At 37.8% G+C, this 24337-nt stretch overlaps 1 protein-coding gene across 1 annotated transcript in view; it reads right to left on the bottom strand.

Annotated features, from left to right (window-relative positions):
- Nucleotides 1-831: 831 nt before the first annotated feature.
- The window catches only part of ADGRV1 (adhesion G protein-coupled receptor V1), a 501294-nt gene continuing 477788 nt past the window's right edge, over nucleotides 832-24337 (bottom strand). The window contains exons 88-90 of the mRNA XM_069492870.1: nucleotides 15435-15626; nucleotides 12809-12986; nucleotides 832-1486 (exon numbers count right to left, since the gene is read on the bottom strand). Of these exons, the coding sequence (XP_069348971.1) occupies nucleotides 1368-1486; nucleotides 12809-12986; nucleotides 15435-15626 (489 nt within the window). The 3' untranslated portion in view covers nucleotides 832-1367. The remainder of the gene's footprint in view (nucleotides 1487-12808; nucleotides 12987-15434; nucleotides 15627-24337) is intronic.

Genomic DNA, 24337 nt, shown 5'->3' with positions numbered 1-24337 from the left:
CCCTATCACAGAACAAGCTACAGTTAAAGCCATAGGTTAGAAGAGACAACTTGTCACTTAAGGTAAATTCAATCTTATTACCACAATTTCTAAAGTTCCCAAAAAAGGATTGTGACTTCACCAAAGATGAAGCCTTTGTTTTTTATGCTGTTTGTTTTCTACTTATGACAACAATCTACTAATCAAAACTCAATATAAGAGGGAAGAGATGGAGGAAGAGAGAACTCACAGAAAGAGGAGAAGAGAGTCATATTGTAATTTATCAAGATAAATAATGCCACCTCAGGCTTTATAACAAATAAAGCCATGCTTAATAGTGATGATAGAGCACTTGGATTTATTATTGTTGCTGTTGTAAAGACCTTAGAAGCACTTGGATGTTTTAATTATGGCTCCAGAGGAAATTATTAACAGAACAAAATTTTCTCTTGATTTTTAATTTTAATTTTTCTTGAGATGACACTGATTTTCTCAGAAATACTTAAGAATTCTAAAATAAAAGGTCAAAATGCCTTCCTCAGGACAAGCTTATTCTCTTCCTAATGATTCTTCTGGAACCACAGTCAATGAAATCATCAGAACACAACAGTGTTTGTTCTGGGATAGACTTGTTGATTTCTCATTCCAAAACAAAGAAAGAATGAAAAGTCCAAACCAAGAAATTTTTCTCCAAAACAAATTCTGTATTGTTCGAATGATCCTCTTAGCTGCGTGAAAATGCTTGATGGAGTTATTTTTAACTGGGGACAGAATATTTATTCTGAAAAGTGTTCAGATCCTAATTTTATAATGAGTAGAAATATGCACTGTTGATGAAAGACTATGCCAACCTCAGTATCGCTGTCAACACTTAGGTGCAGGATCATCAGCACACAATCAATTTTATGGTTTTCAGGAATTAAAGTCTTCTAGTTGCAGTGAAGTCTCGACTGTGGATCACCTATATCAATGCTACATGACTCAAGGTGCTTGACAACATTTAGATATAGATATTTTTTGCTCATGCCCAATGTTTCTTTATAAATAATGAGCCTGGATGATACTAAATGGATTCTATTGCTTTTATTGATTATTACTTTCGTTAAACAATGTTAGCCATGTAGAATGATTAAAAAACAACTAATAATTTTTGGATATGTACATCCTATTAACTGATACAAACTGATCCAGTCTTTCATTATAGCAGTGAATTTTCAGGTTGCACAAGATAAGTAATTTATATTCCAAATACAACAATCACTTCTGTGTTAATCATCCAGTTCAATTCACAGATTCCTACTACACAGCTGCATGTACTTGTAGGGTTTTAGCCAATACAAAAGCCAATACAAATGGGAGGTATGCTCAGTGTAAGGGTCAGTGGGGCACTAGAGGTGGGTGTCGGCGATGGGTATCCTCCGGAGCTCTACGATCTGGGAGTCGGTCAAGGTGCCTCCCTCCTGGCTGCCTTGGCCAGATTCATTGTCACTGACACTGAGACCAGCACCTGCAGCAGACATAGAATAAACACAAGACCCCAGACTATTAGTGCAGTGAATTCTTAAGGATCAAGTTACAGTATTCCAAACATGTTTATTTCTATTATATTAGTGAAATATGAGCTATACCTTTAGAATAGAAATTATTAATACCTAACAATTATGGAATGATATTTTACATTTCCTTTGGTAGTTTTTTTAAAGTAGAAATTAATCTCTAAAGACATACATTTTGGGTTCTCACTCTTTGTTTGTTAGTTTCCACACGTAGGACAAGTGTAAACTACTGCCAAAAACAGCATTTGTCAATTGAAGGCTCATCAAAATAGAAAATCAGGCAGGTTATTAGACTTTTTCAGCAAGGGGGTAGGATTTGCTGTTACAAAACATATAACCTCCCACCCCACGTGTACTGAGTCTAGTAGGTCCGTCACTGAGACTCAGTGTTAGGCAGTGATCTGAGAACACCTGGAGTCGTATGAGATGACACTGGCTCTGAATGATTCAGATCTGATCTCAAGATAAAAATAATTGCGTAACACAGAGTCAAACCGGATCCACACAGGGATCCCATGATGCTCGCTGCTGTTAACTGCAGACAGCGCCCAGAATCTCTGTTTTGAGGAAACTTCACTGTTTGCTACTTTTTTCACAACTCAGAATTCAGAAAACTTAAAACTATGCTAGAGTAACACCTTGTTTTCTTCTGCAGTAATGTGCAGAGGAACACATAAACTCTTATGCTCGCTCCCACTGTGTGTGTGTGTGTGTGTGAGAGAGAGAGAGAGAGAGAGAGAGAGAGAACATGGATATGGTCACAGGGCCCGCAGGATGAATCACCAGAGGTTACAGCTCCCCGCTCCTCCCCCTCTGCTGGCCACTAGACTCTACAAACAGGAGGAAAATGAAAAACCGTTGCCTGGGCAGCTGAGACTTCCCTTTCTGTGTGAGACTGAGGAAGGGTGATTCTTCAGAGTTGGCAGCTATGGGAAGATGGTGAATTAGTTTCATTTTAGCCTATTTGGAGATGCAAGCTGGAGCCTACTAACAACCTTCTTCTAGCCAAGCCCTCCCTCTTTTGGGCCTCTCCTCTTCAACACCCTCTCTGTTAAAGGCTGCTGTCGGAACTCCATTTTTTCCCTTTGCTTCTGTGACACAAAACTTGCCCATCTCAATCTCTGATCTGCTGGCTCTTTCCAGAGCTCTTCAGCTTTTTTTTGCATCTGCTTCTGCTGTCTCGCCCCTGGGGGCCTTGTCTTCAGCCCTGCCTCAAGGCTTACAGGATCTGTCCCACCCTTGACTGAGCTCAAGCCTAAAATCTCGCTAGTATTTATTTCCAAGCTCAGGACACAGGGCCACTGGTCACTCCCTTTTCACACCACATAACACCATCCCTGGCGCCTCTGCTTGGGATACCCCTCTCATTTCGCACCCCTTTCATCTGGCTGTCTCCACTCTTCCTACAAATATCTCCTCAGGTATAGCCTCTGCTACCCATGGAAACGTGTTCATTCTCTTTAATAATCCTGACAGCCCCAGTGGATTGTCTTTCCTGTCTTCCTATTTCCCAGCTCAAAGGACAGCGCCCAGTACACTGTGGGTGTTCATTAAATGTTTGCTGAATGTATTAACAAACTATGCTCTGCATCCTAGTGTGTGAAAATGCCTGTTCCATCCTGTCACGCATTTTGTTCCTCTGGTCCATTGTGCATGCCACTACCCTTTCCTTCTCAAGAGCAAACATCAGTTTCTATTGCCAGTTGGATCAAAACACCCCATGACCTGGCTCTACCCTACCGAATAGATGTATCCAATCTGTGCCCATTGGAGAGATTTCTCTGACACTGATCAGGTCTCCTGACTGGTCCTGGATGTACCATGTTAATTCCAGCCTTAGTGTCTTCCTGTCAATCCATCAAGGCCCATCTCCACACCCTTTTACAAACACTTCTTCTACCGTTCCTTCAAAACAGGGAGCTGGAGGATGTAGTATTTGAAAAGAAAAGTCCTTATATCTGACAAAATTATTAATTGCATCCCTTTTACTCTCTCAAATTGCCCTGGTTTGGATGATAAATTTAATCATACTCCTATATAAAATGTATTTGTGAAGTTGTGAAGCAAAGGTTTAACAAACACCTGTGAACTCTGTCCTCAGGTTAAGAACTAGGATATTTCCAATGACAATGTTTTTCTAAAAACTTAGTAAGTTGCTAAAATTTAAAAATTAAATGCATTTAACATTTAAAAAAAAATCAGATTTCTGGTTTCTCTTGAAAAACAAACAAACAAAAAAACAAAACCAGGCGACACTGGGCCTTCATTTCTGCATTGCAAAAACAAAAAAAGAGCAAAAACTGGGACCAGGTGCTCCCCTCCAGTTTTCACCCAGCCCTCTTGAATCTCTGTGATATTTGCCTGGCCCCTGAAGTTAATGTTTGCATCTACCTCTAGGCCTTAAAAGGACAAAGGGCCCATGCTTCTCTGCCAGGAGAACAGGGGAACAATACAACTTGAAAGAACCTCAGTGAATAGGTAAGATAGTGGCCGCTCCCTAAGGAGAAGGCGAGTGAGGCCTTGAGCCCTCTAGTAGCAGGATCCAGGCAGGGCAGGGGCTAAGGGCTAAGTAACAGAGTTGTCTGATATGGAGCAACTAGGGAGAAACAGAGAGGACCCCACCACCAGCCCTGGGGCAGAGTGGGGTTGACTGATTTAACTAGTACCAACTCCCCATGAGTTCAGCCTCTGCCAGCTCTACAATCTCCCTAGGGATGCCACAATAAAACATTTGGTGACCACAGAGGAAAAGTGCACTAGAAAGACAAGTTCTGTACTGAGAGCATGCTGAGCTTGCGTAGCAGCCTAGGGCTCTGAGAGATGCAAGTAAGTTCTAGACCCAGCCCCCTCTAGCGTCACTGCATCTGCCTGACCTGCCTCATCCTCCTTCCCAATTTCTTCCCTGTTCAAAGAAACGCACAAATACCCAAATGCTGAGACTCAGAAAGAGCAGATACTACACGTAAGCATCACGTTGCACGCAAGTATAACATGGTGGAACTGGGAGCACAGACCAGGGCTCCCATCTCTTTGCAATTCTTTATATGGTCTGAAAGGGTACTTTGCAGGGAGTATCCTGACTTTCTGAAAGGTATTTTCATGCTTGAATTTTAAGCTCAAAATTCAAGAAAAATCCATCAACTGTGATAACGGTTACTCTTTCCTTTTAGACAGAATACACAATCTCAAAGGAACTAAAAGTAATAATTTATTAATACATTTATCATGGGCCTCCCCTTTTCTCCACATTTTAACATGCCTTGGTTAGGAAAAGGGTGCTTACTAGTTCTGTTTCACAGGTGCAGGGACTGCAAGAGAATCAGCGGTGTTCACCCAGCTGCCCACATCACATGGCAGGGAAGTTCAAAGAGGGAAGATATCCACTTGGCCCTGATCCCAAATGTACGGTGTTTTCTTCTACATCATATTACTTCTTTGCTGGCAGCTCTAATCATGTTACTTCCTTATCCTCAAGGTTTCAAGTGTTCAGCTTTGTCTACAGAATAAGTTTCAAGCTCTCCCCAACTCCCACTGGCCCCAGCACCATCCTACCTCCCTCAGTAGCCACGGCACAGCGAACACCAGGTGTTACAGAACATATGATGAACATTCAAAATTGTTTTTAAGCATAGCCATGCATTGAACCCAACAAATAATTCATACCATGTACTGAACCTAAACTCTGCTATATACTATCATAGATGCTTTACATAAACCATCTCCAAGCCTCATGAACACTTACAAGCTGATTATAATAAGCCTTATTTGCTAAGTGAGGAAATGGAAAGGCTGAGTCCCATGGTGAAGTCACCCAGCTAGTAGGCTGCAGGACGGGGACACCAGTGTAGGGATATTCTGATCCTCTGGTCCATTCTTAGTTTATATGGCCTTTTACAATGTGACAATGACATAAGGGTCATACTCCTTCTTTTTCTTAGAAAAAAAATTCAAAATCCTTCAAAATTCCACTTTTCCACTTTGATTCCTACCTAACTTTGTTTAGCACACTGGGCTTCTGAAGTTCTTGAAGGTAAATAAGTCATCGTGTTTGCTATGATGTCTCTCAAAGAGAAATTTAGCGATGAGTTCTTTGAAGAGTTTGAGTATTTTGGGCCTTGATTCTGAATGTTTTCATTTGTGTCCCAGGACTTTTAATTTATTTTCTTCTAACTGAAAAATAAATCATTTCTAGGTTTCTGACAGAGAAATGTTCACCATGACATTTGTGTCATTGGCCTGAGGTAAAACCAGGAAGCCAAAGGACAGGGGGTGGTGGGGAATCAAGTTCGTCACTCTGGGAGAAGCCCCTGTGAAGAAAGACCCTGTTTCTGAGCCCAATATGCTCCAAGCTGGACATTTTCAGGAATCTTGTCAGCTTTGGATCAACATATTAATAAAAATGCCAATATTCAAGACACTTCTTGTTAGGAATGTATTTAACAAATAAGAGTGCATTCCCTTCATCCTGCCCTCATCCTCCGTGTAGACTGAATCTGTTCGCGTTAGCTTGGTACCTTCTCCTCTTCTGTTTTAGGAAACAGAGGCTGTCCCAGGATGACTGTTCCCATTCTTCTAGTCCTGGTTGGGGACACTGACAATACATTAGACAGTTCTATTAAAAAACAAACAAACAAATAATAACCATGACACCACTAGTCTAGAACTGAGTGTCTCATTTCCCTGTGGAAAGGCTAATGCACTTCAAGAACAATTAATTGAAGGGCATTATGTCCTCTTTTTTCATAGTGAAATGTGGATTTCTCATAGAAAGACAAATTATTTTTAAAAAATTAAAAATATCAATAGCATTTTCATTTTCTTTTTAAAAACAATTCAATATGGTTAAAATTCAGATGGAAAAAGAAGTCCATGACTGGCTTTGAGGCCAGGGCTTCTATTTAAAGTCAAACTATTTTAATATATTTGCCTTTATGATAATTTGAAAATATGCCAAAAAGTGTACACTAACACATGGGTCTCAACAGCTTTGTCTTGCTGACTTTAGAATTCAACCGTGGCTGCTAAACATGAATTTGGAGCCTGATGACACATTTGTTTTCTAATTTGGAAAGTGGCTACCTGAGCTTTCCCTCTCAGAGGTCTAGTCCTTCTCACAGTTAACGTAATTAGAAAGAGAATGTCTTTGCTACGTGTTAGGTCTCCCGCTGCTTCTTAGAGCAATGGCATTCTGACACTAAATTCCCTCTGCTACATCCAGTAAAGGCATCCTGCCTACTGACTTAATGTGAGTATTCTAGTATGTGCTTGCAGATCTCAACAGTATTCCTAGTTGAAAGATGATGCATTCTAAGAGAGATTCACAGGGCACAGGAAATGGTACCAAGGCTATTGAAAGGCCTACTTAAGTCAGCACTCCTTCCTGAAACCAATCCATCCATCCATCTATCCATCTATCCTACATGGAGCATTAGCTGAGATAGCCAGCACTGTTATATCTCCTAAGTTACTGAGATATATCCTAATCTCATAAGCTTTGGCCCAGGACTATGCCTGATTCTTATTTCCACATGTTCATCTGGCCACCCTTCCTGCTTCTAAGAGAAATTTGTGATTGGGCGAATCACAGTTCCTACTCTTGTAACCTACCTGCTTACTTGTGACTTAGTAACCTCTGTCTTGACTATTATATGTATTCTCTGACACATATTTTAGAATAGGAATTAGGAGAAAGGAAGTACATAGGACAAACCTGATTAACAGGTGGTATAATTCAAAAAGGACAAACAAATCTCTTCCCATCTGATTCTACCATAGTGCCTTAAGTCTCAAATAAAGGATGCATTTTTTTTTCCACCTTGAACATTTTGGTCCTTAAGAGTTTTCTATTAAAATATTAAAAGCACAGTAAAAGCTTTTATCTTGCATCTGTGTTTATAGAATACTTTATTATGAACCATTCTAAAGCTAAGAAAGGAGAAAGTTAAAAAGAATGGCTGTTGAATGCTAAAGGCCCATTTTTGCCTTAAATGTCCAGTGTTCTCTGAGGTCAGACGCAGATCTAAGGAAAGGCTGGAGGCCTGCCAGAAAGCCCGGAACACAGGGAGAAATCGATGGCAGACTGATAATCTCAAGACAAAAATTCTCAGGTATCCTATTGAAACTGTTAATTGAGAATAAGAAAATCTTTGCAATGTAGGATTTTTGAGGTAGAAGGGAAAATAGGAGTTTGTTAGCCCAGTTATTATAGGTGAGAAGATATGGTTAATGATTTGGCTGTAGTCAGTGCTAAATCTGGGAGCTGCCTGTTCCACCTCATATTCTAACGTTACACACTGTTCCAGGTCAGGGCCTCCGGGATACCAAAAGCACCGGAAGCAGAAGGCTGCAAGTTGGGTTTCTTTTAACCTGTGGTACATGATGCCTTTTCAAGGAGCACAGGGTACTATGGGAAGGATAGCTTTAAGGGAATACATTCCTAGATCTTTAACTTCCACATGCATTCTTCTGATGAGAGTCATCTTCCTGTTTGATAATCATTTATCAAAACACTTAATATTTTTGTTATTCATGTTGATTTGTTGAACCATAGAGTAATAATAATTGTTAATAACAGTATAAAAGAAATTTAGACTCTTTGGAGTCTCATGGTCGCAGAAAATATTTAAGTTTAAATTTAGAAACATGTTTTGTTGGAGACAAGTACGAGCAGGTGAAGATTAAATTAATTTCAAGCATAAAATATTTTATAGGAGGATAAAATTCTGTGGAGAAAGTAGAATGGAAATATAAGTTCAAGGAGAAAAGAGAACAATGTAAAATTTCCAACTGTAAAAGAAAAGCCTGTTCATATATTTTTAAAATGAATAACAGTGGGTATCAAATTGCTAAGGTATTGAGTTTAGTTTAAGGATTAGTTTAAAAGAATAATATAAAATTTTTATTTAAAAATATCAAAATTTATAATGTAGTGAAAATGACACTATTTGATACCATTTAAATTTATTATGAAAACCTTTAAATGTTTACTTAAATATATGCAAAGGCCTATTGCATAGCTTTTGAAAGTTGTTTAGGGGTTCAAATAAAAAAGACTCGGAAGACCCACTGTTCCCAGTACTTGACTTGGAGAGGCCCATAGTGCAGGTGGCTCTCAGACAGATCAAGGTTTGCAAACTCAAATGGCACAGAGGCCAGGGAGGCTCGCATGAACCAGTGACATGGGTCTAGTCAGGGTACTGGGCCAAACGGCAGCCAGGACTCTGTTCCAATCAAACACTGCTGTGCTAGACTTTAAGTACTTTGTTGTTAGATTATTCTAGAAATTCTAGATTTTTATGGGATATCTCTAAATTTTCAATATTGGCTCCATAATGTAAAAATGTTATGTGAGTCAAACAAAGCACCTGACTGGGCTGCATCTGGCCTATGGCTCAACTGTAAGTGCTATGGATGGAATGGCATGCGGACTGCTGCTTTATTTGACCACATTCTATGACGGAAAATGTCCAAGGGGTGGTGCTTGATTATTATAGCACTTTTTCTAAAAATATAGGGAGCCAATGTTAGAGATTGTTATTTTGGTCTTTTAGTATTTATTTCCTAATGAGTTTAGGGAACTCGAAAGAATGCTAAACTAAATCTATAAGTAAGCAAGTCATTCCACACATTCCTGGACTGAATGCATTTAATAGTTGTTATATATATAGTATACAGATCTAATTTAATTAGCCTCCAACAATTCATTTTATGTTTCCAGTGCTATAACATCAACAACCAATGACACTGGTACTGAGAACATAAAATACCCTGAGAATTATTTGCAATCTGAGAGCCCCTTTTCAGCCCTGGCTCTGAGGAGTGTTTTATGCAGCTGATCATTTACCCCTGCCTGAAACTCTCTACCCTGTTTAGTTTTCTTTCTGACCTTCCTATAATTTCTCTGTGGGACCCTCTTCTGATACCCTCTTGAACCATAGCCATTATCTAGGGTGTTCTTGTTTCCCTTCCTTCTGCTCCCCTCCCTTCCTTATTTCTTTTCTCTTCTTTTCTTCTCTCTCCCTTCATTTTCCCAGATCAAACATACTCATCCTCATGGCTTCAATTATCATCTCTGTGCTGATGCATTTCAAATCATTACCTCCCACCTTGGTCCCTCACCCAAGATCCAAACTTGAATATTTAGGAGCTACCAGGCCTAATGTCCAAATCTGAACTCATCAATTCCTCCTGCAAACAAATAAACAAACGAATGTTCTATACACTATTCCTTGCTTCCGTCATCCCGGTGAGCAGCAGGAGCTTTTGCCAATTGTCCTCTCGCTCTCGATTCTTCCTCAGCATTGCTCCTATGTTTACCTTCTCATTTTTATTTCCACTCTTCACATTTGAGGCCTTACCCTCAATCTTTCAAACCACTGTAATAACCTCCCAGCCTTTCTGATCTTGCTTCTAAATTTCTTCTTCAAACTTTCGTAAGAATTATTTTGCCTCAAAAATCAATGGGACATATCCTCTCTTCAGAAACCTCTATGGCTCACTATGTAAAAATCCCATTCCTTACCATGGCATCCAATCAACATTTTAATATTGTGCAAAATATCAGTCAGTAAGTGTTCTGCTCTCTCACAATGCCTCTATCGCTGTTCTGGAAACAGCAGGTTAAATTAGATAAAGTGGATTTCCCTGCTCTAAGAGTTTTTAGAGCTGCTAAAATGCTAATGTGAATAGTGAATCTCTGTAATTTTCCAAATATATTTGGTCAGGGGATCCTCCCCTTGAGGAATGACTATGACTAGCTTAAGGAGGGTATTTACTGCAACACAGCTGGGAACCACCGATTACTGACGATGCTGGCAAACTACCTGTCGGACCTCCTCCTGCTGCCCCAGCAAGACTGCGGTGCTGGTTCTCCCCAAATAGGCCATACACCGTAAAGTCTTTGGGCTTGGGCTAATTCTATTCCCTCAGTAAATAATGCCCTTTCCTCTATTCTTTACCTGTTTAAAACATACACATTCTTCAAGAATCAACAGAGAGGTTTTTTTGTCCCCTTGATCTCCTCAGTAATTTATTACAATTCTTTCCATTACTTATTTATTCATATGTCATGTTTGTGTGAATGTCTATTCCTCCCAGCAAACTCAAGTTTCATTGTTTTCATCCATCCATGCATTCATTCACTATCCAACAATATCTATCAAAGGTTTATTAAACACTAAGCACTATTCTGAATGTAAGGTTGAGTTCATATTCATTTCAGCAGATTTGCCATTCCTAACAAAGTACTTGTGAGGCCATACAGCATATTGGTTGAGAGCACAGACTCAGGAGCCAAGAGGCCCTGAGTTGCTTCGTGCCACCACCATTTCCTCACAATGTGATCTTGGGCAAGTGGTAAAACATGAAATATGAAAGCGTGACTTTATTCCTAGGAATTTTGGAGTAATCCTTAAGATACAACATAAAATTTTTACTTTATAATGTTCAAAAATTGTTTTAGCAAAGCAATATATTTTATAACCAGATAAACTGTGATACAGTAAAATGCCCTTTTGAAAAAATATTTTAATAACTTCGCTTGGGCATGGACATATCTTCTTGTGTAGATATCTAGAAATGAAAAGTTCTCTGGAATTTTTATAGCAGTGATAGTTCAATGTCTGAGGGAAAAAAATTTTTAAACTGCATATTTGACTTGAAAACAAGTAAAATTACTTTGTGGTTATCTTTTTTTTTCCCAGCATATTACGGGGGTACAAACATTTATGTTACATGTGTTGCCTTTGCCTCACCCGAGTCACATCTTCAAGCATGTCCATCCCCCAGACAGTGTACACTGCATCCATTTAGGAGTGTGTATACCCATCACCTCCACCCCACTCCCACCTGCCCAACACCTGATGAATGTTACTACTACATGTGCACTTAAGTGTCGATCAGTTAATACCAATTTGATGGTGAGTACATGTGGTGCTTGGTTTTCCATTCTCCTGATACTTCACTTAGTAGAATGGGCTCCAGCTCTATGCAGGATAATACAGGAGGTTCTAGATCACCATTGTTTTTTGTGGCTAAGTAGAATTCCATGTTCTGCCATGAGACTACTGGAATTGATAAACAAATTCAGCAAAGTCTCAGGTTACAAAATCAATGTACAGAAATCAGTAGCATTCCTATGTGCCAACAGTCAAACTGAGAACCAAATCAAAGACTAAATACCTTTCACAATAGCAACAAAGAAAATAAAACACCTAGGAATATATTTATTTAACTAAGGAGGTAAAAGACCTCTACAGGGAGAACTACGAAACACTGAGGAAGGAAATAGCAGGGGACATAAACAGGTAGAAAGGCATACCATGCTCATGGGTCGGCAGAATCAACATTATTAAAATGTCTATACTACCCAAAGTGTTCTATAGACTCAGTGAAATCCCTATTAAAATAACATCATTTTTCACAGATCTAGAAAAAAAAAATTCTATGCTTCATATGGAACCAGAGAAGACCCCAGAGAGCAAAAGCAATCTTAAGGAAAAAGAACAAATTGGGAGGCATCAATTTATCAGACTTCAAGCTGTGGTTATCTTTTAATGTTCAAAATAGCATTTATGGCAAACAAAATATGTACTGTACACTATGAATGTAGATATCATTTAGATACACTAGAAAGAATGATATCCATTAACTGTTTCCCCTGGGGGGCATGTGACCTTCAATCAGGGAATTCCATGGTCTTTTATATGCCTTAGCATATTTCCAGCATCATATGCTGCTGAACTGGGGCCTTTAGGACTGTAGTCCTTTCATTCTGGGTCACAAGTTGAGTGAGACTAAATATAGAGGAAGGGTCAATGAAATACTGTATGTAATGGCACTTTGGAAATTATAAAACTGTACAATGTTCATTATGTTGCCTTTGAAAGTTTCTGCTTCAAAGATACTCCATTTGAAGGTCTCTTTGGCAGGTCAGAGGCTAAACTCCCTCAGTGATATCCCTACCAACTCTCTTGTAATGAACTGGTCTTAATAGTATCTCAGTGTTCTAGCAAGATTTCCAGGACAGGAATATTTACATTTGGTTAGATTGTGCCTTCTTATTAAAAGCAAATTGTAAATTATTTGTAGGTTGTGTTATATTTGGTGCCAAGAACAAAATATCCTAGAGTTTGGCTGAGATTAGGAATGGGTCATGAGAATCAGGATGTGCTAAGGGCGACTGATTGTACTTCTGCAACTTCATGGGAAGAAGATATAAACTGTAGCACAGCAAGAGCGCCTACTTCTAACGTGGACTGTGGGTGCATACGTACCAGTTTTTAATGCAAATATCAAGTCATCAAACTCCTGGGACTCCTCATCAGCTATCAGCGACCCCTGGCCGTATCCACCGGAGGAAGGGAAGGTGGCGCCATTTTGTGGACTTGGCTTCAAATCAGGGCTGGCCTGACTGGCTTGTTGGAAGGATGCTCGCTCCCAGTCAGGTGGCACCTTTTTGGGTTGGGGTAGGAGGAAAAGGAAACCATAATATGAATGCATACACATTCATGATGAAACCCATATGAATAATTTATCTTCACATTTCACTACAAAGACTGTGAAAGGAATGTTGAATTGTTTTTAAATTAAGACCTTTAATTTTATTTTTGTTTCTTAGAAAATTATGTCCCTCTCTGAGCCAATCTAATCTGGCGATTCTAAACAATTTATCTATTACAATTACTGTAGATTTCTATGCTGTCATGTGTGGGGACAGAAAACTATTCTTTTTTTAACCCAATGAATACATTTTTTTTTTTTGTAAGATGTGTGCAAATAAAACTCTGTTACAAAAAAATATAAGAACTGAAGAATATCCTAATCTCTAATCTAAAATACTACATGGGATTTTAACTATAGTAGGTATGTATAATGACATACTAAATTGAAAAAAAATACTTTCATAGCATTGTAAATCCCTTCTTATTTTTGATTGATTAAAAAGATAGTTCTTGCCTGAAACAATTGTATGTATTCACTTCCCTCTGAGTTGCTGGTAAACAACCCCTTAATCCTTCCTTTCCTATGCCTTTCCTTCTCCACATGGTTTTTTAGAATGTGTCTGACAGTCCTCACTGACAGCTGAATCAAGGCCAATTCCAAGCCTCTGAGGAATGCAGAGCATACTTTAGGCTTTGGCATTGTGGAACGCCCCAAATGAACACTCAAGTAGTGGCTCAGGCCCAGTAATTGAACAGTTACAGCTGCTGTCTACCACTATAAGGTTTTCTGAGAGACAGCAAAGACACCTCATACTGAGAAAAGTGGCCTAAGGGCTTTGGAAATAAACTTGAGAGGAGAAGATGAAACCTGAAGAAATTTCACTAAGTAGAATATCTAGACCACCACTGTCCAATAAAATTTTCTGTGATGATACAAATGTTTTATATCTGTATTCTACCAAACACATGTGGCTGCTGAGTACTTAAAATGTAGCCAGGGTGAGTGATAAACCGAATCTTTAATGTTACTTAAGTTCAGTTAGTTTAAATTTAAATAGCCGCATGTAGCTAATGGTGATTGCATTGGACAGTTCAGATCTAAACAAATGCTAAATTAGGTGGACATTCAAAACAAAATTTTTTTTAAGATTCATTTCTGAATTGATGATCCTAAAAATATCCCTGTTTCTATAGGTAACTTTTGTCATAAAATAATTCAGTTTTAAGAACTTTTGGGATATAGAAATGTTATTTCCAAACATTTAAGGGCACGAAAGAAATATCCCAATTTTTAAATATTGTACTTGAACTTATCCATCTTATAACTGAAATTTTGTACGTTTGACCAAAATTCCTCATTTCCCCCATTCCTCAGCCCCTGACAACCACCTTTCTACTCTCTTTTCCCCGTTATTAGTTAATGATCCTTTATACTAAATTGTACCTGTTCAAATCAAAACTAGCTATAGCACTTGATTGGTGATCTTTTACCTTAATTTTAATGTGACATAAATAAAATTACTTTCTATATTCTCATGAAGGACAAGGAAATCTCTTTGGGCAGGTAGGTTATCTATCTGTTTGTTGTCTACCTATCTATAGACTGTTGCCTTTTCAGACAGATGTACCTTGATTTTCTGCCATTTTTCAGGATGCTAACACAAATATCGTTCCCCCTGGTTTCTTGATACAGAGAGGGCAATACAAGCTCAAAAAAAAATGGTAGTCAAGCACATCTCAGGCACTGCAGAAATCCTCAGGGGCCTCAGTTACCATCTCTTTCTGGCCAAATGTATTCAGGGAGGTTTAAAAATCCCAGCCGTGGCCCCAGTGCTAGGGGCAGCATTACTGACAAGTTGGTGGCAATGTGATTCATACACAGGAAATCAAAATGATGTGGATAGAATGTAGAGAGCAGTGGGAGGTCGATTTTACAGAGGAAATCCTGGCTAGATTTTCCAGCAGTGCTGCAGAAGCACTCTTCTGAACTTTTGTTCTAAAATATTTTCTGGTATTTAAATTGAAAGGAGTTTCAACTTATTTTCTTTTCACTGAGTGTTTGCTGGGATTGAAGTAGCGAGTTGGGATGGGTGAAGGAGAAAGCTGTGAACGTATTTTTAGGAGGAATAGTATTTTAAAAACCATTTCTTAGGCAGATCCAGCCACTGCCATGTCAAATTTGGAAGATTTTGAAAAAAGAGATGTCAAATTATACTCTCTCTGATTTCTCAATACAAACTGCTGGTAAGTACAGCTCACAGTGCAGGGAAGAAAAAGAGTTAGAAACAGGTATGATACTACTCAGTAAGGAAATCAGGTATGATAAGTCAGAAGATGTCAGTATGTAAAGTCATCTAATGTCATTTATCTTGCATTCTTTATGAGATGGAGAGCCTGTCAGTGAGACACAGACAGAGACAGAGACAGAGACAGAGAGAGGCAGGGCAAGGGCAGAAACCTCCTCCATAGCACTGATAAGATTCTGGGTGGACTTGCTGATTTCCCCTCCAGCAGGAGGCATTCCGCTCCCGGGCGTGAAAAAGGCTGTGCTGGGTCCTGGATGTCCATTCATTTCCACTGTGTAGCTGGCCTTCATAGGGCAGCACATCTGGTTGTGCAAAATGAAATAAACCACAAAAACGTAAAGTCCCTGCAAAAGAAGAACACCAGCACGTCAAAGGAAGTCTTGCTACCGTAGTTGAAGATAAACATGGTTGTAACCGTGGCTGATTTTCTACAAGTGTTCTCCAAATTCTACCAACAGCTGAGAATTACAGAACATGTTAGGAGTCTAGCAAGAGACCAAGGCAAATTTTAAATGTCATATAAAATTTGTTGGTCAATGTCATTTAGGAAAACTGACCTCTCGCTAGCAAATCATTTTTTTTCCTTGGTTAAATCTTAAGTAACTCTGAAATCTAGGCTTATTGAAACATGAATACAGAATCGCAGAAGCATATCTGATTAGCTGTGTATATTTTGTTTTGGAAAGCATACCTCTTGCTTTCAATTACTATCTCATTTATTCTTATTTTTTTTTTCTTAGCAAAATGGTTGAAGTGGGGCACTAATGCTCCATTCATGGTGTAAATTTCTGGAAGGGCAGCATTAACCAAGCCACTTGATTTCATTTACGTAACTCCCCTACTTGTCTCTTTTGGAAATAGAATCACTGGGTAGGGCCTCAGAGGAATTCTGTGGATTGCTTAATATTTGGCATGCTTTGCTTCTCAGTAAATGTTACGTAAGAACAATAAAGCTATCTTGTGTATTCTTAAAAGTGCTGCTGGCCCTTTAAATTCCTTTGCAACCTAGTCAAACTCTTGACAATTGCTCTGCTTCCGTCACAGATAGCAACTCAAAATCTGCATTTGTGTTTTGGACATTGCGTACACGGCTCTCATTTATGATTTCTACAAGGGATCTACTGTATACTTCTACTGGTGCTTCTATAAAGCTTGGTAATTTTGACCTTTCTACTCAGCCAATAAACCATGTTAAATTGTGCCTTTTGTATCTGTTTATCCTGGTGTTTAAGTTTTGGAAGCAAATAAGAATCTCAATTAAATACTTACAAAAATTCTTAATCCACAAACATAGAAGACACTTAGCTTATTAAAAAAGAAAAGGAGTTAACATCAAGATTTTTTAGAAAACATGACTAAGTATCTTCATTTTGTGAAATTTGTATTCTCCCACAGTTCCTAACATTTCTAGGAGAATAGAAGCAATAATATATTTGTGGGCTTGAAACTTATATCTGCTGATATAATTGTAAAAAGTCTACTAGAAAATACCCAAGGCCTAAAAATTACGAACAACTTTTATATAAAATGAAATTAGAAGGCAGTATGCAAGGTATATATGCTAGTATTTGATCTCTGCTGCCATTTCTGGAATACTGTTATAATTTAGGTCTTTCTCCTCTTTCTGCTGGAATGATCCCTTCTCAGGTTGGCATCTATTCTGTGTAATTAAAAAATGTGTTTTAAAATCAGTTTACCTGCTAAAAATATTTTTAAATGTAATTGGTCTAGCCCTAATATAAAAGTAAACAGAAACATCTATTTCCTTTTGAATTAGAGTTGTTTGTTTTATCGGAAACAACATAACATTCTAAATTGTGTAGGGTAAGTGAATTAGTTTGATGTGCAAACGATATTGTGAAACAATATCAGAATAGCAGAAACAAATCTCATCCAAAATTTTTCTTGTATCACTAACTTTTCACATGAGTATGATCTAATTACATTGGCCACAGCAATAGACAAAACAGGAAAAAAATAAAACTGTCAGCCTTAAAAATTGTGTAAATGTCACTGATTTATTTCAGGATTTCTCTAAGTGTTGTGAAGTGATAGGGTAAAAGCTAGATCAGGAAACAAAACCCATGCTTTAAAATCCATCTCTGAGGACCCATTTGTTAAAACAGCACATTCTCTCTCTTGTTTGTTTTTATATCTAGCCTTTTGTGCTTCAGGAAAGGAACTGCCTGCTGAAAATAACTTGCATGTGAAAATTGCATGTTTTTTTTTTTCTTAAAAGCATAGAAATATACAGTAAATATTGTGAATCTTTTAGATGTGCCCTAGGCAATATAAACACTGTTAAAATGGAAAGGAAAGAATGTTTAAATGCAGATTATATGACATTTGCCTGTGTCCAACCCAGGCTGGCAAATATAGAAAAGGGACCTTCATTATCCAAAGTACTCAGCTGTGGAGGTTTCTGACCTCAGAGTAAAAACAAGTCCCCGTTCCAAACACTGCATGCTAGATCGCAGGCTCCCTTTTGTACGCCAGTCTGTAACAGAAATTTAAGAGAGACTCCGGATTCTCAATTATTCAAGCCAATATTGCTGATTGCCCACTATGTGCGTGGCCAGGCACTGAGATGCAGGGATAAAACATTCAGCTCCTACTCTCAAGTTGCTCACAAGTACAACAATAACCGAATACAAAATAACAGGTTAGCTGTTTTAGAAGCAGGACGTATATAATCCACCTGTTCTTCCTATTCTTTACCTAGCGAAGCCTTACGGGGACATGACTCCTTTCGGCGCGTTGCTATTTGTGATTATTTTGTTAGATCTACTCCAATCATGAAAAATGCTTTCAAAAGTCTTTAGTTCGATTATGTCTGGATTGACCATACCCACTATGACCAATTCTGTATTCCTTTTGATTCAGGAATTTAAATTTATTAGCAAACATTCCGTGAGACAGAAATGAAATCATAATAGTCTAAAGGAGTTAGACTTCTATCTTCTTAATATCACCAAAGAGTAAAGTAAGGACAGGAGATTTTGGTTGCTTACTGCCAACATTTCTATCAGTTCCATATGAGATAGCAAAGCATATTAGCATTTCACAAGCTTAACTAAGAAGGAGTGGCGGGAGACGTGGTTAAAACAAAAGGTGATAAGCTGAGTTTTACACTCTCCTGAGATCTTTTGACAAGTTCTCCAAGGCTTAACAGCTCCTAGTTGAGGGACACCCTCAGGTTTCAGATGAGTTTTCCAAATCAATGTGAAACCCTGAGGCTTCACTTCCTTCAGAGAGTGCAGGGGATGAAATCTCTGTTAAAATTAGGGTTCCTTCATCTCAAAAATTACAAATTTAGGATAAAAAAAAAAAAAGAACTTCCATTAAGCAATAACCTCCTAGAAAGAGACAATGCCTAGTTCACGGTTTTACTTTTTTGTTTATAGTGTGGTCCCTGGCATGCAGGGCGAGCTTCAGAAATATTTGTTAAATAAGAGACTATGGTTTTTAAATTTCACCAGAGGGAGAGAGTAGGAAGGGGTGGGGGCAGACTTGGGTCTGAGGCATGTGTTGGTTTTAGTTCTCTAACTCTCACAGCTAGAGTGAGGTACTTCAGTAGATGTTCAATAAAATTTTGTTTCAGCTTAGTTTTTCTGTTTCACAGGTCACATGTGCCAAGCCTCTTCATGGGAGAATGAAGCATCCACTCCAGGCTGGGTCTCTGCTCTTCTGGGTGGGTGTCTCCTGGTGGAGGGTGGCTTTGTGCTGGGTTCCCAGGTGACTTCCTGGCTGTCGCTGGCTTTTCTGCTGGTCTGGCTCTGCCTACTGCTGCAGCTCCTTCTTGGGAAAGACCTTCTCCTTAAAGGTCTTTCGGCTTTGCTCGCCCCTTGGCAGACACCCCTGGGAAGTCTCCCTGCTCTTTTGTTTCTGGCTTCAAACTGCTCTTGGGCTGCTGACCTACTGCTGTTTTGCATCACCAGTGACTTAGCAGCAAACACACTGGATTTCATGCCAATGACAGAATTGGAAAGACAAATATGCACAGTATTTCTGCATTTGTGTATTTTTTTTCAGATGTGAGAAAAGTAGGAATTTCATCTTTAATGACTTCATTTTTTAAGCTGTTCTTATTTTTTACATTTGAAGTTGCTTTTTTTAATGATTTTATTTATAGTAAGAATCCATCGTCTACCTGTGCACTAAATATACAGAGAAAGGAAACAAGTGAGTACATCTTGATAGCTATAGGTTAGTCAGCACAATTGAAATACTTAGAAATCTATAGGAGCAATTATTGTTCAAATGCTTTTTAAACTATTTGTATTGAATAAGGAATTACCTAGTATTCACCATGCATTTGTTCAGTTCTCCTATAATTCCTTACTAATTTAAGGGACATAGTTTTTGTAGCATCCTTTGTTCAAAACTAGTAGAGTCAATGAAAGCAGTCTGTTAGCCTCAGACGTGTCTGTGACTAAATATCTGGGCAGCAACAGGCCTTCATTTTTCAGGTTTAGGCAGATGTCTATTCTAAATTTTGTAATTCCCAGGAACACCAATTTTATAATTTTTTAAATCATAAATATCCAGTGTACAGACAAGATATTCTTCCTTTACACAACCAAGGTTTCTATCTGCAATTGACCGACATATTTCCCTGTACGTCACTTACAGACATAAGAAACATTAGGTCGGAGTCTCTTTGTGATGAATACTCAAAAGATAATTACTGGGACATGCTTCAGCAATCTCATCTCCAGATGGTATAATCCCCATTTAGACTTTCCTTTTGAGCCTTATTTTACATCTCTGAGACTGTCGATGCCCTTCACGTTTCTGCTCAGTTTCAAAGCCTGGACCACTAATCAGTCATGATACTACTTATCAGGAGCCAGACTATTTCTGACAAGGTAAAACGAACTGCAAAGTAAGTTTGTTTGTTTTTTTTTAATTATGAGATTACAAACCCCTTGACCCCACTAATCCTGCTTTGGGAGTTTCTAGATTAAAACATTTTCCAAAGTACAAGTCAAGTTGGGTAGTAGGATTGAGGGGTGGAGAAGATTGGAGGTGGTCAAACAGTACTGAGATGGGATGAAATAATATAGGTTTGGAATATGAGAATAATTTTTTAAGGTATTAATAAAATAAGGGAGAAAAGAATTGAGTTGGTGTGAGCTTTGAGAAGAATATTTTTTATTTAAAACTTATCAAAATACCAAATTGTACTGCGATTATTTAAATCTTGTTATAAGTAGTTTTAAACATGGTTTTCGTCAGCATCTTTTAAATTGCTTTTTTTGAAAACAAGGCCTTAAAAATTTAGCATTCAGATATCCTACTCAATCATTCTATGGACTGAGCTTAATTGTTTGGGCAGTGACAGTGTTGATGATGAAGAAAGGGGAAAATTGGATGACTCAGTGCCCACTGAAACAAGGGAGGAGAAGGAATCACTTTGCAGTGGAAGTTAAATTAAATTTCATACATGTTTGAAGTAAAACTATGTGAGATATTTTAAGTATCAGACTGGTGAGGAGGAGAGAAGGCAAGGTCAGAGATACAAGTGTTCAATAGCTGTGTAGTGGTGAAAGCTGAAGCCATATGGGTGCATGAGTTTTTAAGGAAGACACTGTATAGAGAAAAAAGCTGAGTGCCCAGGATTAAACACAGCTGGAGGACAGGAACAGGAAGAAGAACAGTGAAGTAAACAAGGAACAACTGACCAGTCAGGCAAGTCAGACAAAAGGTCAGCGCAACTGTCTCAGGGAAGCCAAGAGAAGATTCTAATCCAGAAGCAGGAGGTGGTCCCCACTGTCAAAAACAGACATCAAGGAGAAAGAGAAAGAGGCATTTGTTCATTTCATATGTAACTGATGTCTTTAGGAAAAAAAACACAATTATGAATACAATAGAGAGAGTGGGGAGAATAGACTGCCTGTTATCTATAGTGGTGTCAACACAAAGGTATCCTTAGGTTAGGGGATTAATCTGACTCATTCCATGAGCTCAGCCAGTTTGATAACTGTATGTTAACACTGAATGGGAGTATTTTACTCCTACTACCCCACCCACTTCAACCATTATTTTTCTTATTCAGAGCAAAAGACAATATAGCACAGAGTTAAATTCCTTTAAATTACAAAGTGAATCAGGTGTTCCATCTGAAGACAAATACTGAATGCACAGTGCACATTTCACGTTCTCTGCAATACCAAACTAGTGTGGTTGTGCCTTCCTATAAATGAGACGTCTTATCTGACACTAACGTCCCTTCTGGAGATGCCCAGTTTTTGTATTCCTGATTTATTCCTGCCCCATAAGTTGCTGAAGGGAGTCAGTCAGCTAAAGACACATATATACTGGGCTTCTAAATCGCTTATATTGCTTTAAAAAAAAAATCTTATAAACTTTAAGAAACCATTGATTTCATCATAATGTAGTTATTAATAATTAAATACCAAAGGTGACATAAAATGGCCTTGTTTTAGAAATATTCTCACATGACTCAATTCCAAAACAACAATACAGTCCACGTAGACTTTTATGGAAACGTGGAACTCCACATACTATGTTTTGCTGTTCTAAAATAAACAGGTATAAATTATACCCTGAGAAGATAAGAAGTTTATCAATACAACTGGCAAAACTAGTAAATTCTGGGAAGTCTCATCAGCAGATAAATATTCCTTGAGGTATCATACTTCATGGAATTTTTGCATTTATAGATTTGAGATAATACAGCATCTAAACAGAAATAAATATTGTAATAATTCCAGATATTAAGAACCAGAATATATTAATATATTGTCAAAATATTTGTCATTCTGTTCTTTTTTTATACTTTTTATTGTCTTTTTTAATTGACACATAATAATTATACCTATTTATGGGGTACATAGTGATGTTTTGATACATATAATGTATAGTGATGAAACTGGGGTAATTAGCATATCCATCATCTTAAACATTTATCGTTTCTTTATGTTGAGACATTCAACATCCCCCTTCTAGTTTGAAACCATACAACATATTGTTGTTAACTACAGTCATCCTACAGTGCTATAAAACACTGGTACTTATTCCTCCTATCAAGTTGTTATTATTTTCAAATACTCTTTTCTGATGACTAAACATCTATTTAGTAGGAATAAGTCCTTTAATCTCTTTCTGTTGCAATTTCCTTATCAGTGAAACAAGGATACCAGTACTTCTCTGGGGATGCTCTATGGAATGATTAATGTACCAGCAAAACTCTAAAAATCTACAGATATTTTAATTTTAAAAAGTAAAAATTTAAAAGCAAACCAAGTTCATATTTATTACAGGTGAAAAAAGAAAGAAAACACAGAGAAGCCCTAGCAAAATTTATACCAAATCTTAACACTCAGAAGTAAGCACTCAGTTTTGGATATAAACTTTCTTAAAACTACAATTTCTCGAGCAGTTTTTTTCTCCCAACCCGTTAATTATGTAAGGACATGTTTTCCTATGTAAGCACTTTTTTGGAATAAGAGCTGAAGGTTGGATTTAGAGTTGGGCAACCGCTAGGGTAACCTCAGACCTTGATTTGCCTGTAACAGTCCTGGTTTGCTTGGGATTCTTGGTTTAGCCTGTCGTCTCAGCGTTTTTATTAACATCACCCGCTTTCACTCAACTGGCAATGACAGTGAATTATTTGGCAAACTAGTAGTTGTTCTCCAAAGGCCCAGCATCGTGGAGGCTATCTTTGCTATTTGATACAGTGGAGCTATCAACTTTATCCTTATAAAAATCCAGATTGTAACCAGCCTTCTTAGCATGAGGATGGTCTGCAATTTAATTTCTCTCCTCACCATCTTGGATTCACTGATTGAGTTAATTCATAATAGCTGAGTGTCCACCTGGTCGTGCATAGTAGGCTCCATGCAGGCAGTGACAGAGAAGGCTTGGTCCTAACGTGGTCTAAGACCAATGCCTAAAGGGAAAATCAGTAAAGTGGAGGATGGGTCCAGTGAAGGCCTTACCTAAATTTAGTGAAGCCCTTCCAAATATTTTATCTTTCTTCAACAAAATAATGTTGTATATTATCCTTTAGGAAGTCTTTATGTGTCTACTACATGGAAAACTCTGTGACTCAAAAAATGATGTAAAAGATATGATATCTGCTTCAAAGAGCTTACACTGAAGTTAAAAACACGAGGCATATGAATACAATTAATTCCTGTGGCTTAGAATGCCTACCATGATGTGGGTTTGCACTCTCAAATTACTTCTCATCAGAAATTTTCAATTTTGTCAAGATGGGTAGATTTCATGTGGGCTTGTATCACCCATGTTGTCACGGAAGTCGAAAGGAAAACAAGATTTAATTTCATGTGTGTATTTATTCCATTGCCAATTTTTCAGAACTCAATTTTTCTACGTATTATACTGGTAGTAAATGATATTTAATAAAATTTCTGGTAGTGCCACTTTTAATTGCCATGACCTCAAATCAATCATTTTCCCTTTTATTTTTTTAAAAAAAAAGTTTTTTTAAGTAGAGCACTTCTTTTCCTTAGACTAAAACAAACTTAAAATCAGCAACATGGGCATAAATTATTTTATATTTGGAGTCCAAAGACACTGCTCATTATCTTCTATTCTTTAAAGAAATGGAATGATCAATTCTTATAATTGATAATTTAACAAAAATCTAAATAAGGATTTTAGTCTATCCCTAAACTTAGTTTTCTTCATTGAAAATAGCCAGTATCTAATAAAGAATAGTATTTAAATATTATTATGTTGAGCTATACTTTATTTATATGAACTTCAGGTTTTTGGTCAATGGGAATTTCAATATCAATTAGTGGATTTTTATGAGGCTCAAAGAAAATAAATGTACTATATATATTTGTAAGCTGTAAATCTGTTTTATAAAGATAAGGTGATATTGTTCCTACTGCTAAAGGAATTTGCACAAAGTTGATCTCATCCTTAACCTGGTTGATTTATTCCTTTGTATAGATGGCACATTCCTACCAGCTGAGGTGGCCTGCCACAAGGTTGTCTTCCGAGAAATAATGTAACATTATAAGGCCAAGCAAGATCCTCATGGTTGACTATTTTACGT

The sequence above is a fragment of the Eulemur rufifrons genome, chromosome 17, assembly GCF_041146395.1.
Source record: "Eulemur rufifrons isolate Redbay chromosome 17, OSU_ERuf_1, whole genome shotgun sequence".
NCBI classification, from domain to species: domain Eukaryota; kingdom Metazoa; phylum Chordata; class Mammalia; order Primates; family Lemuridae; genus Eulemur; species Eulemur rufifrons.
Note: the sequence above shows the minus strand (reverse complement) of the source record. Positions and strands in the feature narration are given on the sequence as shown.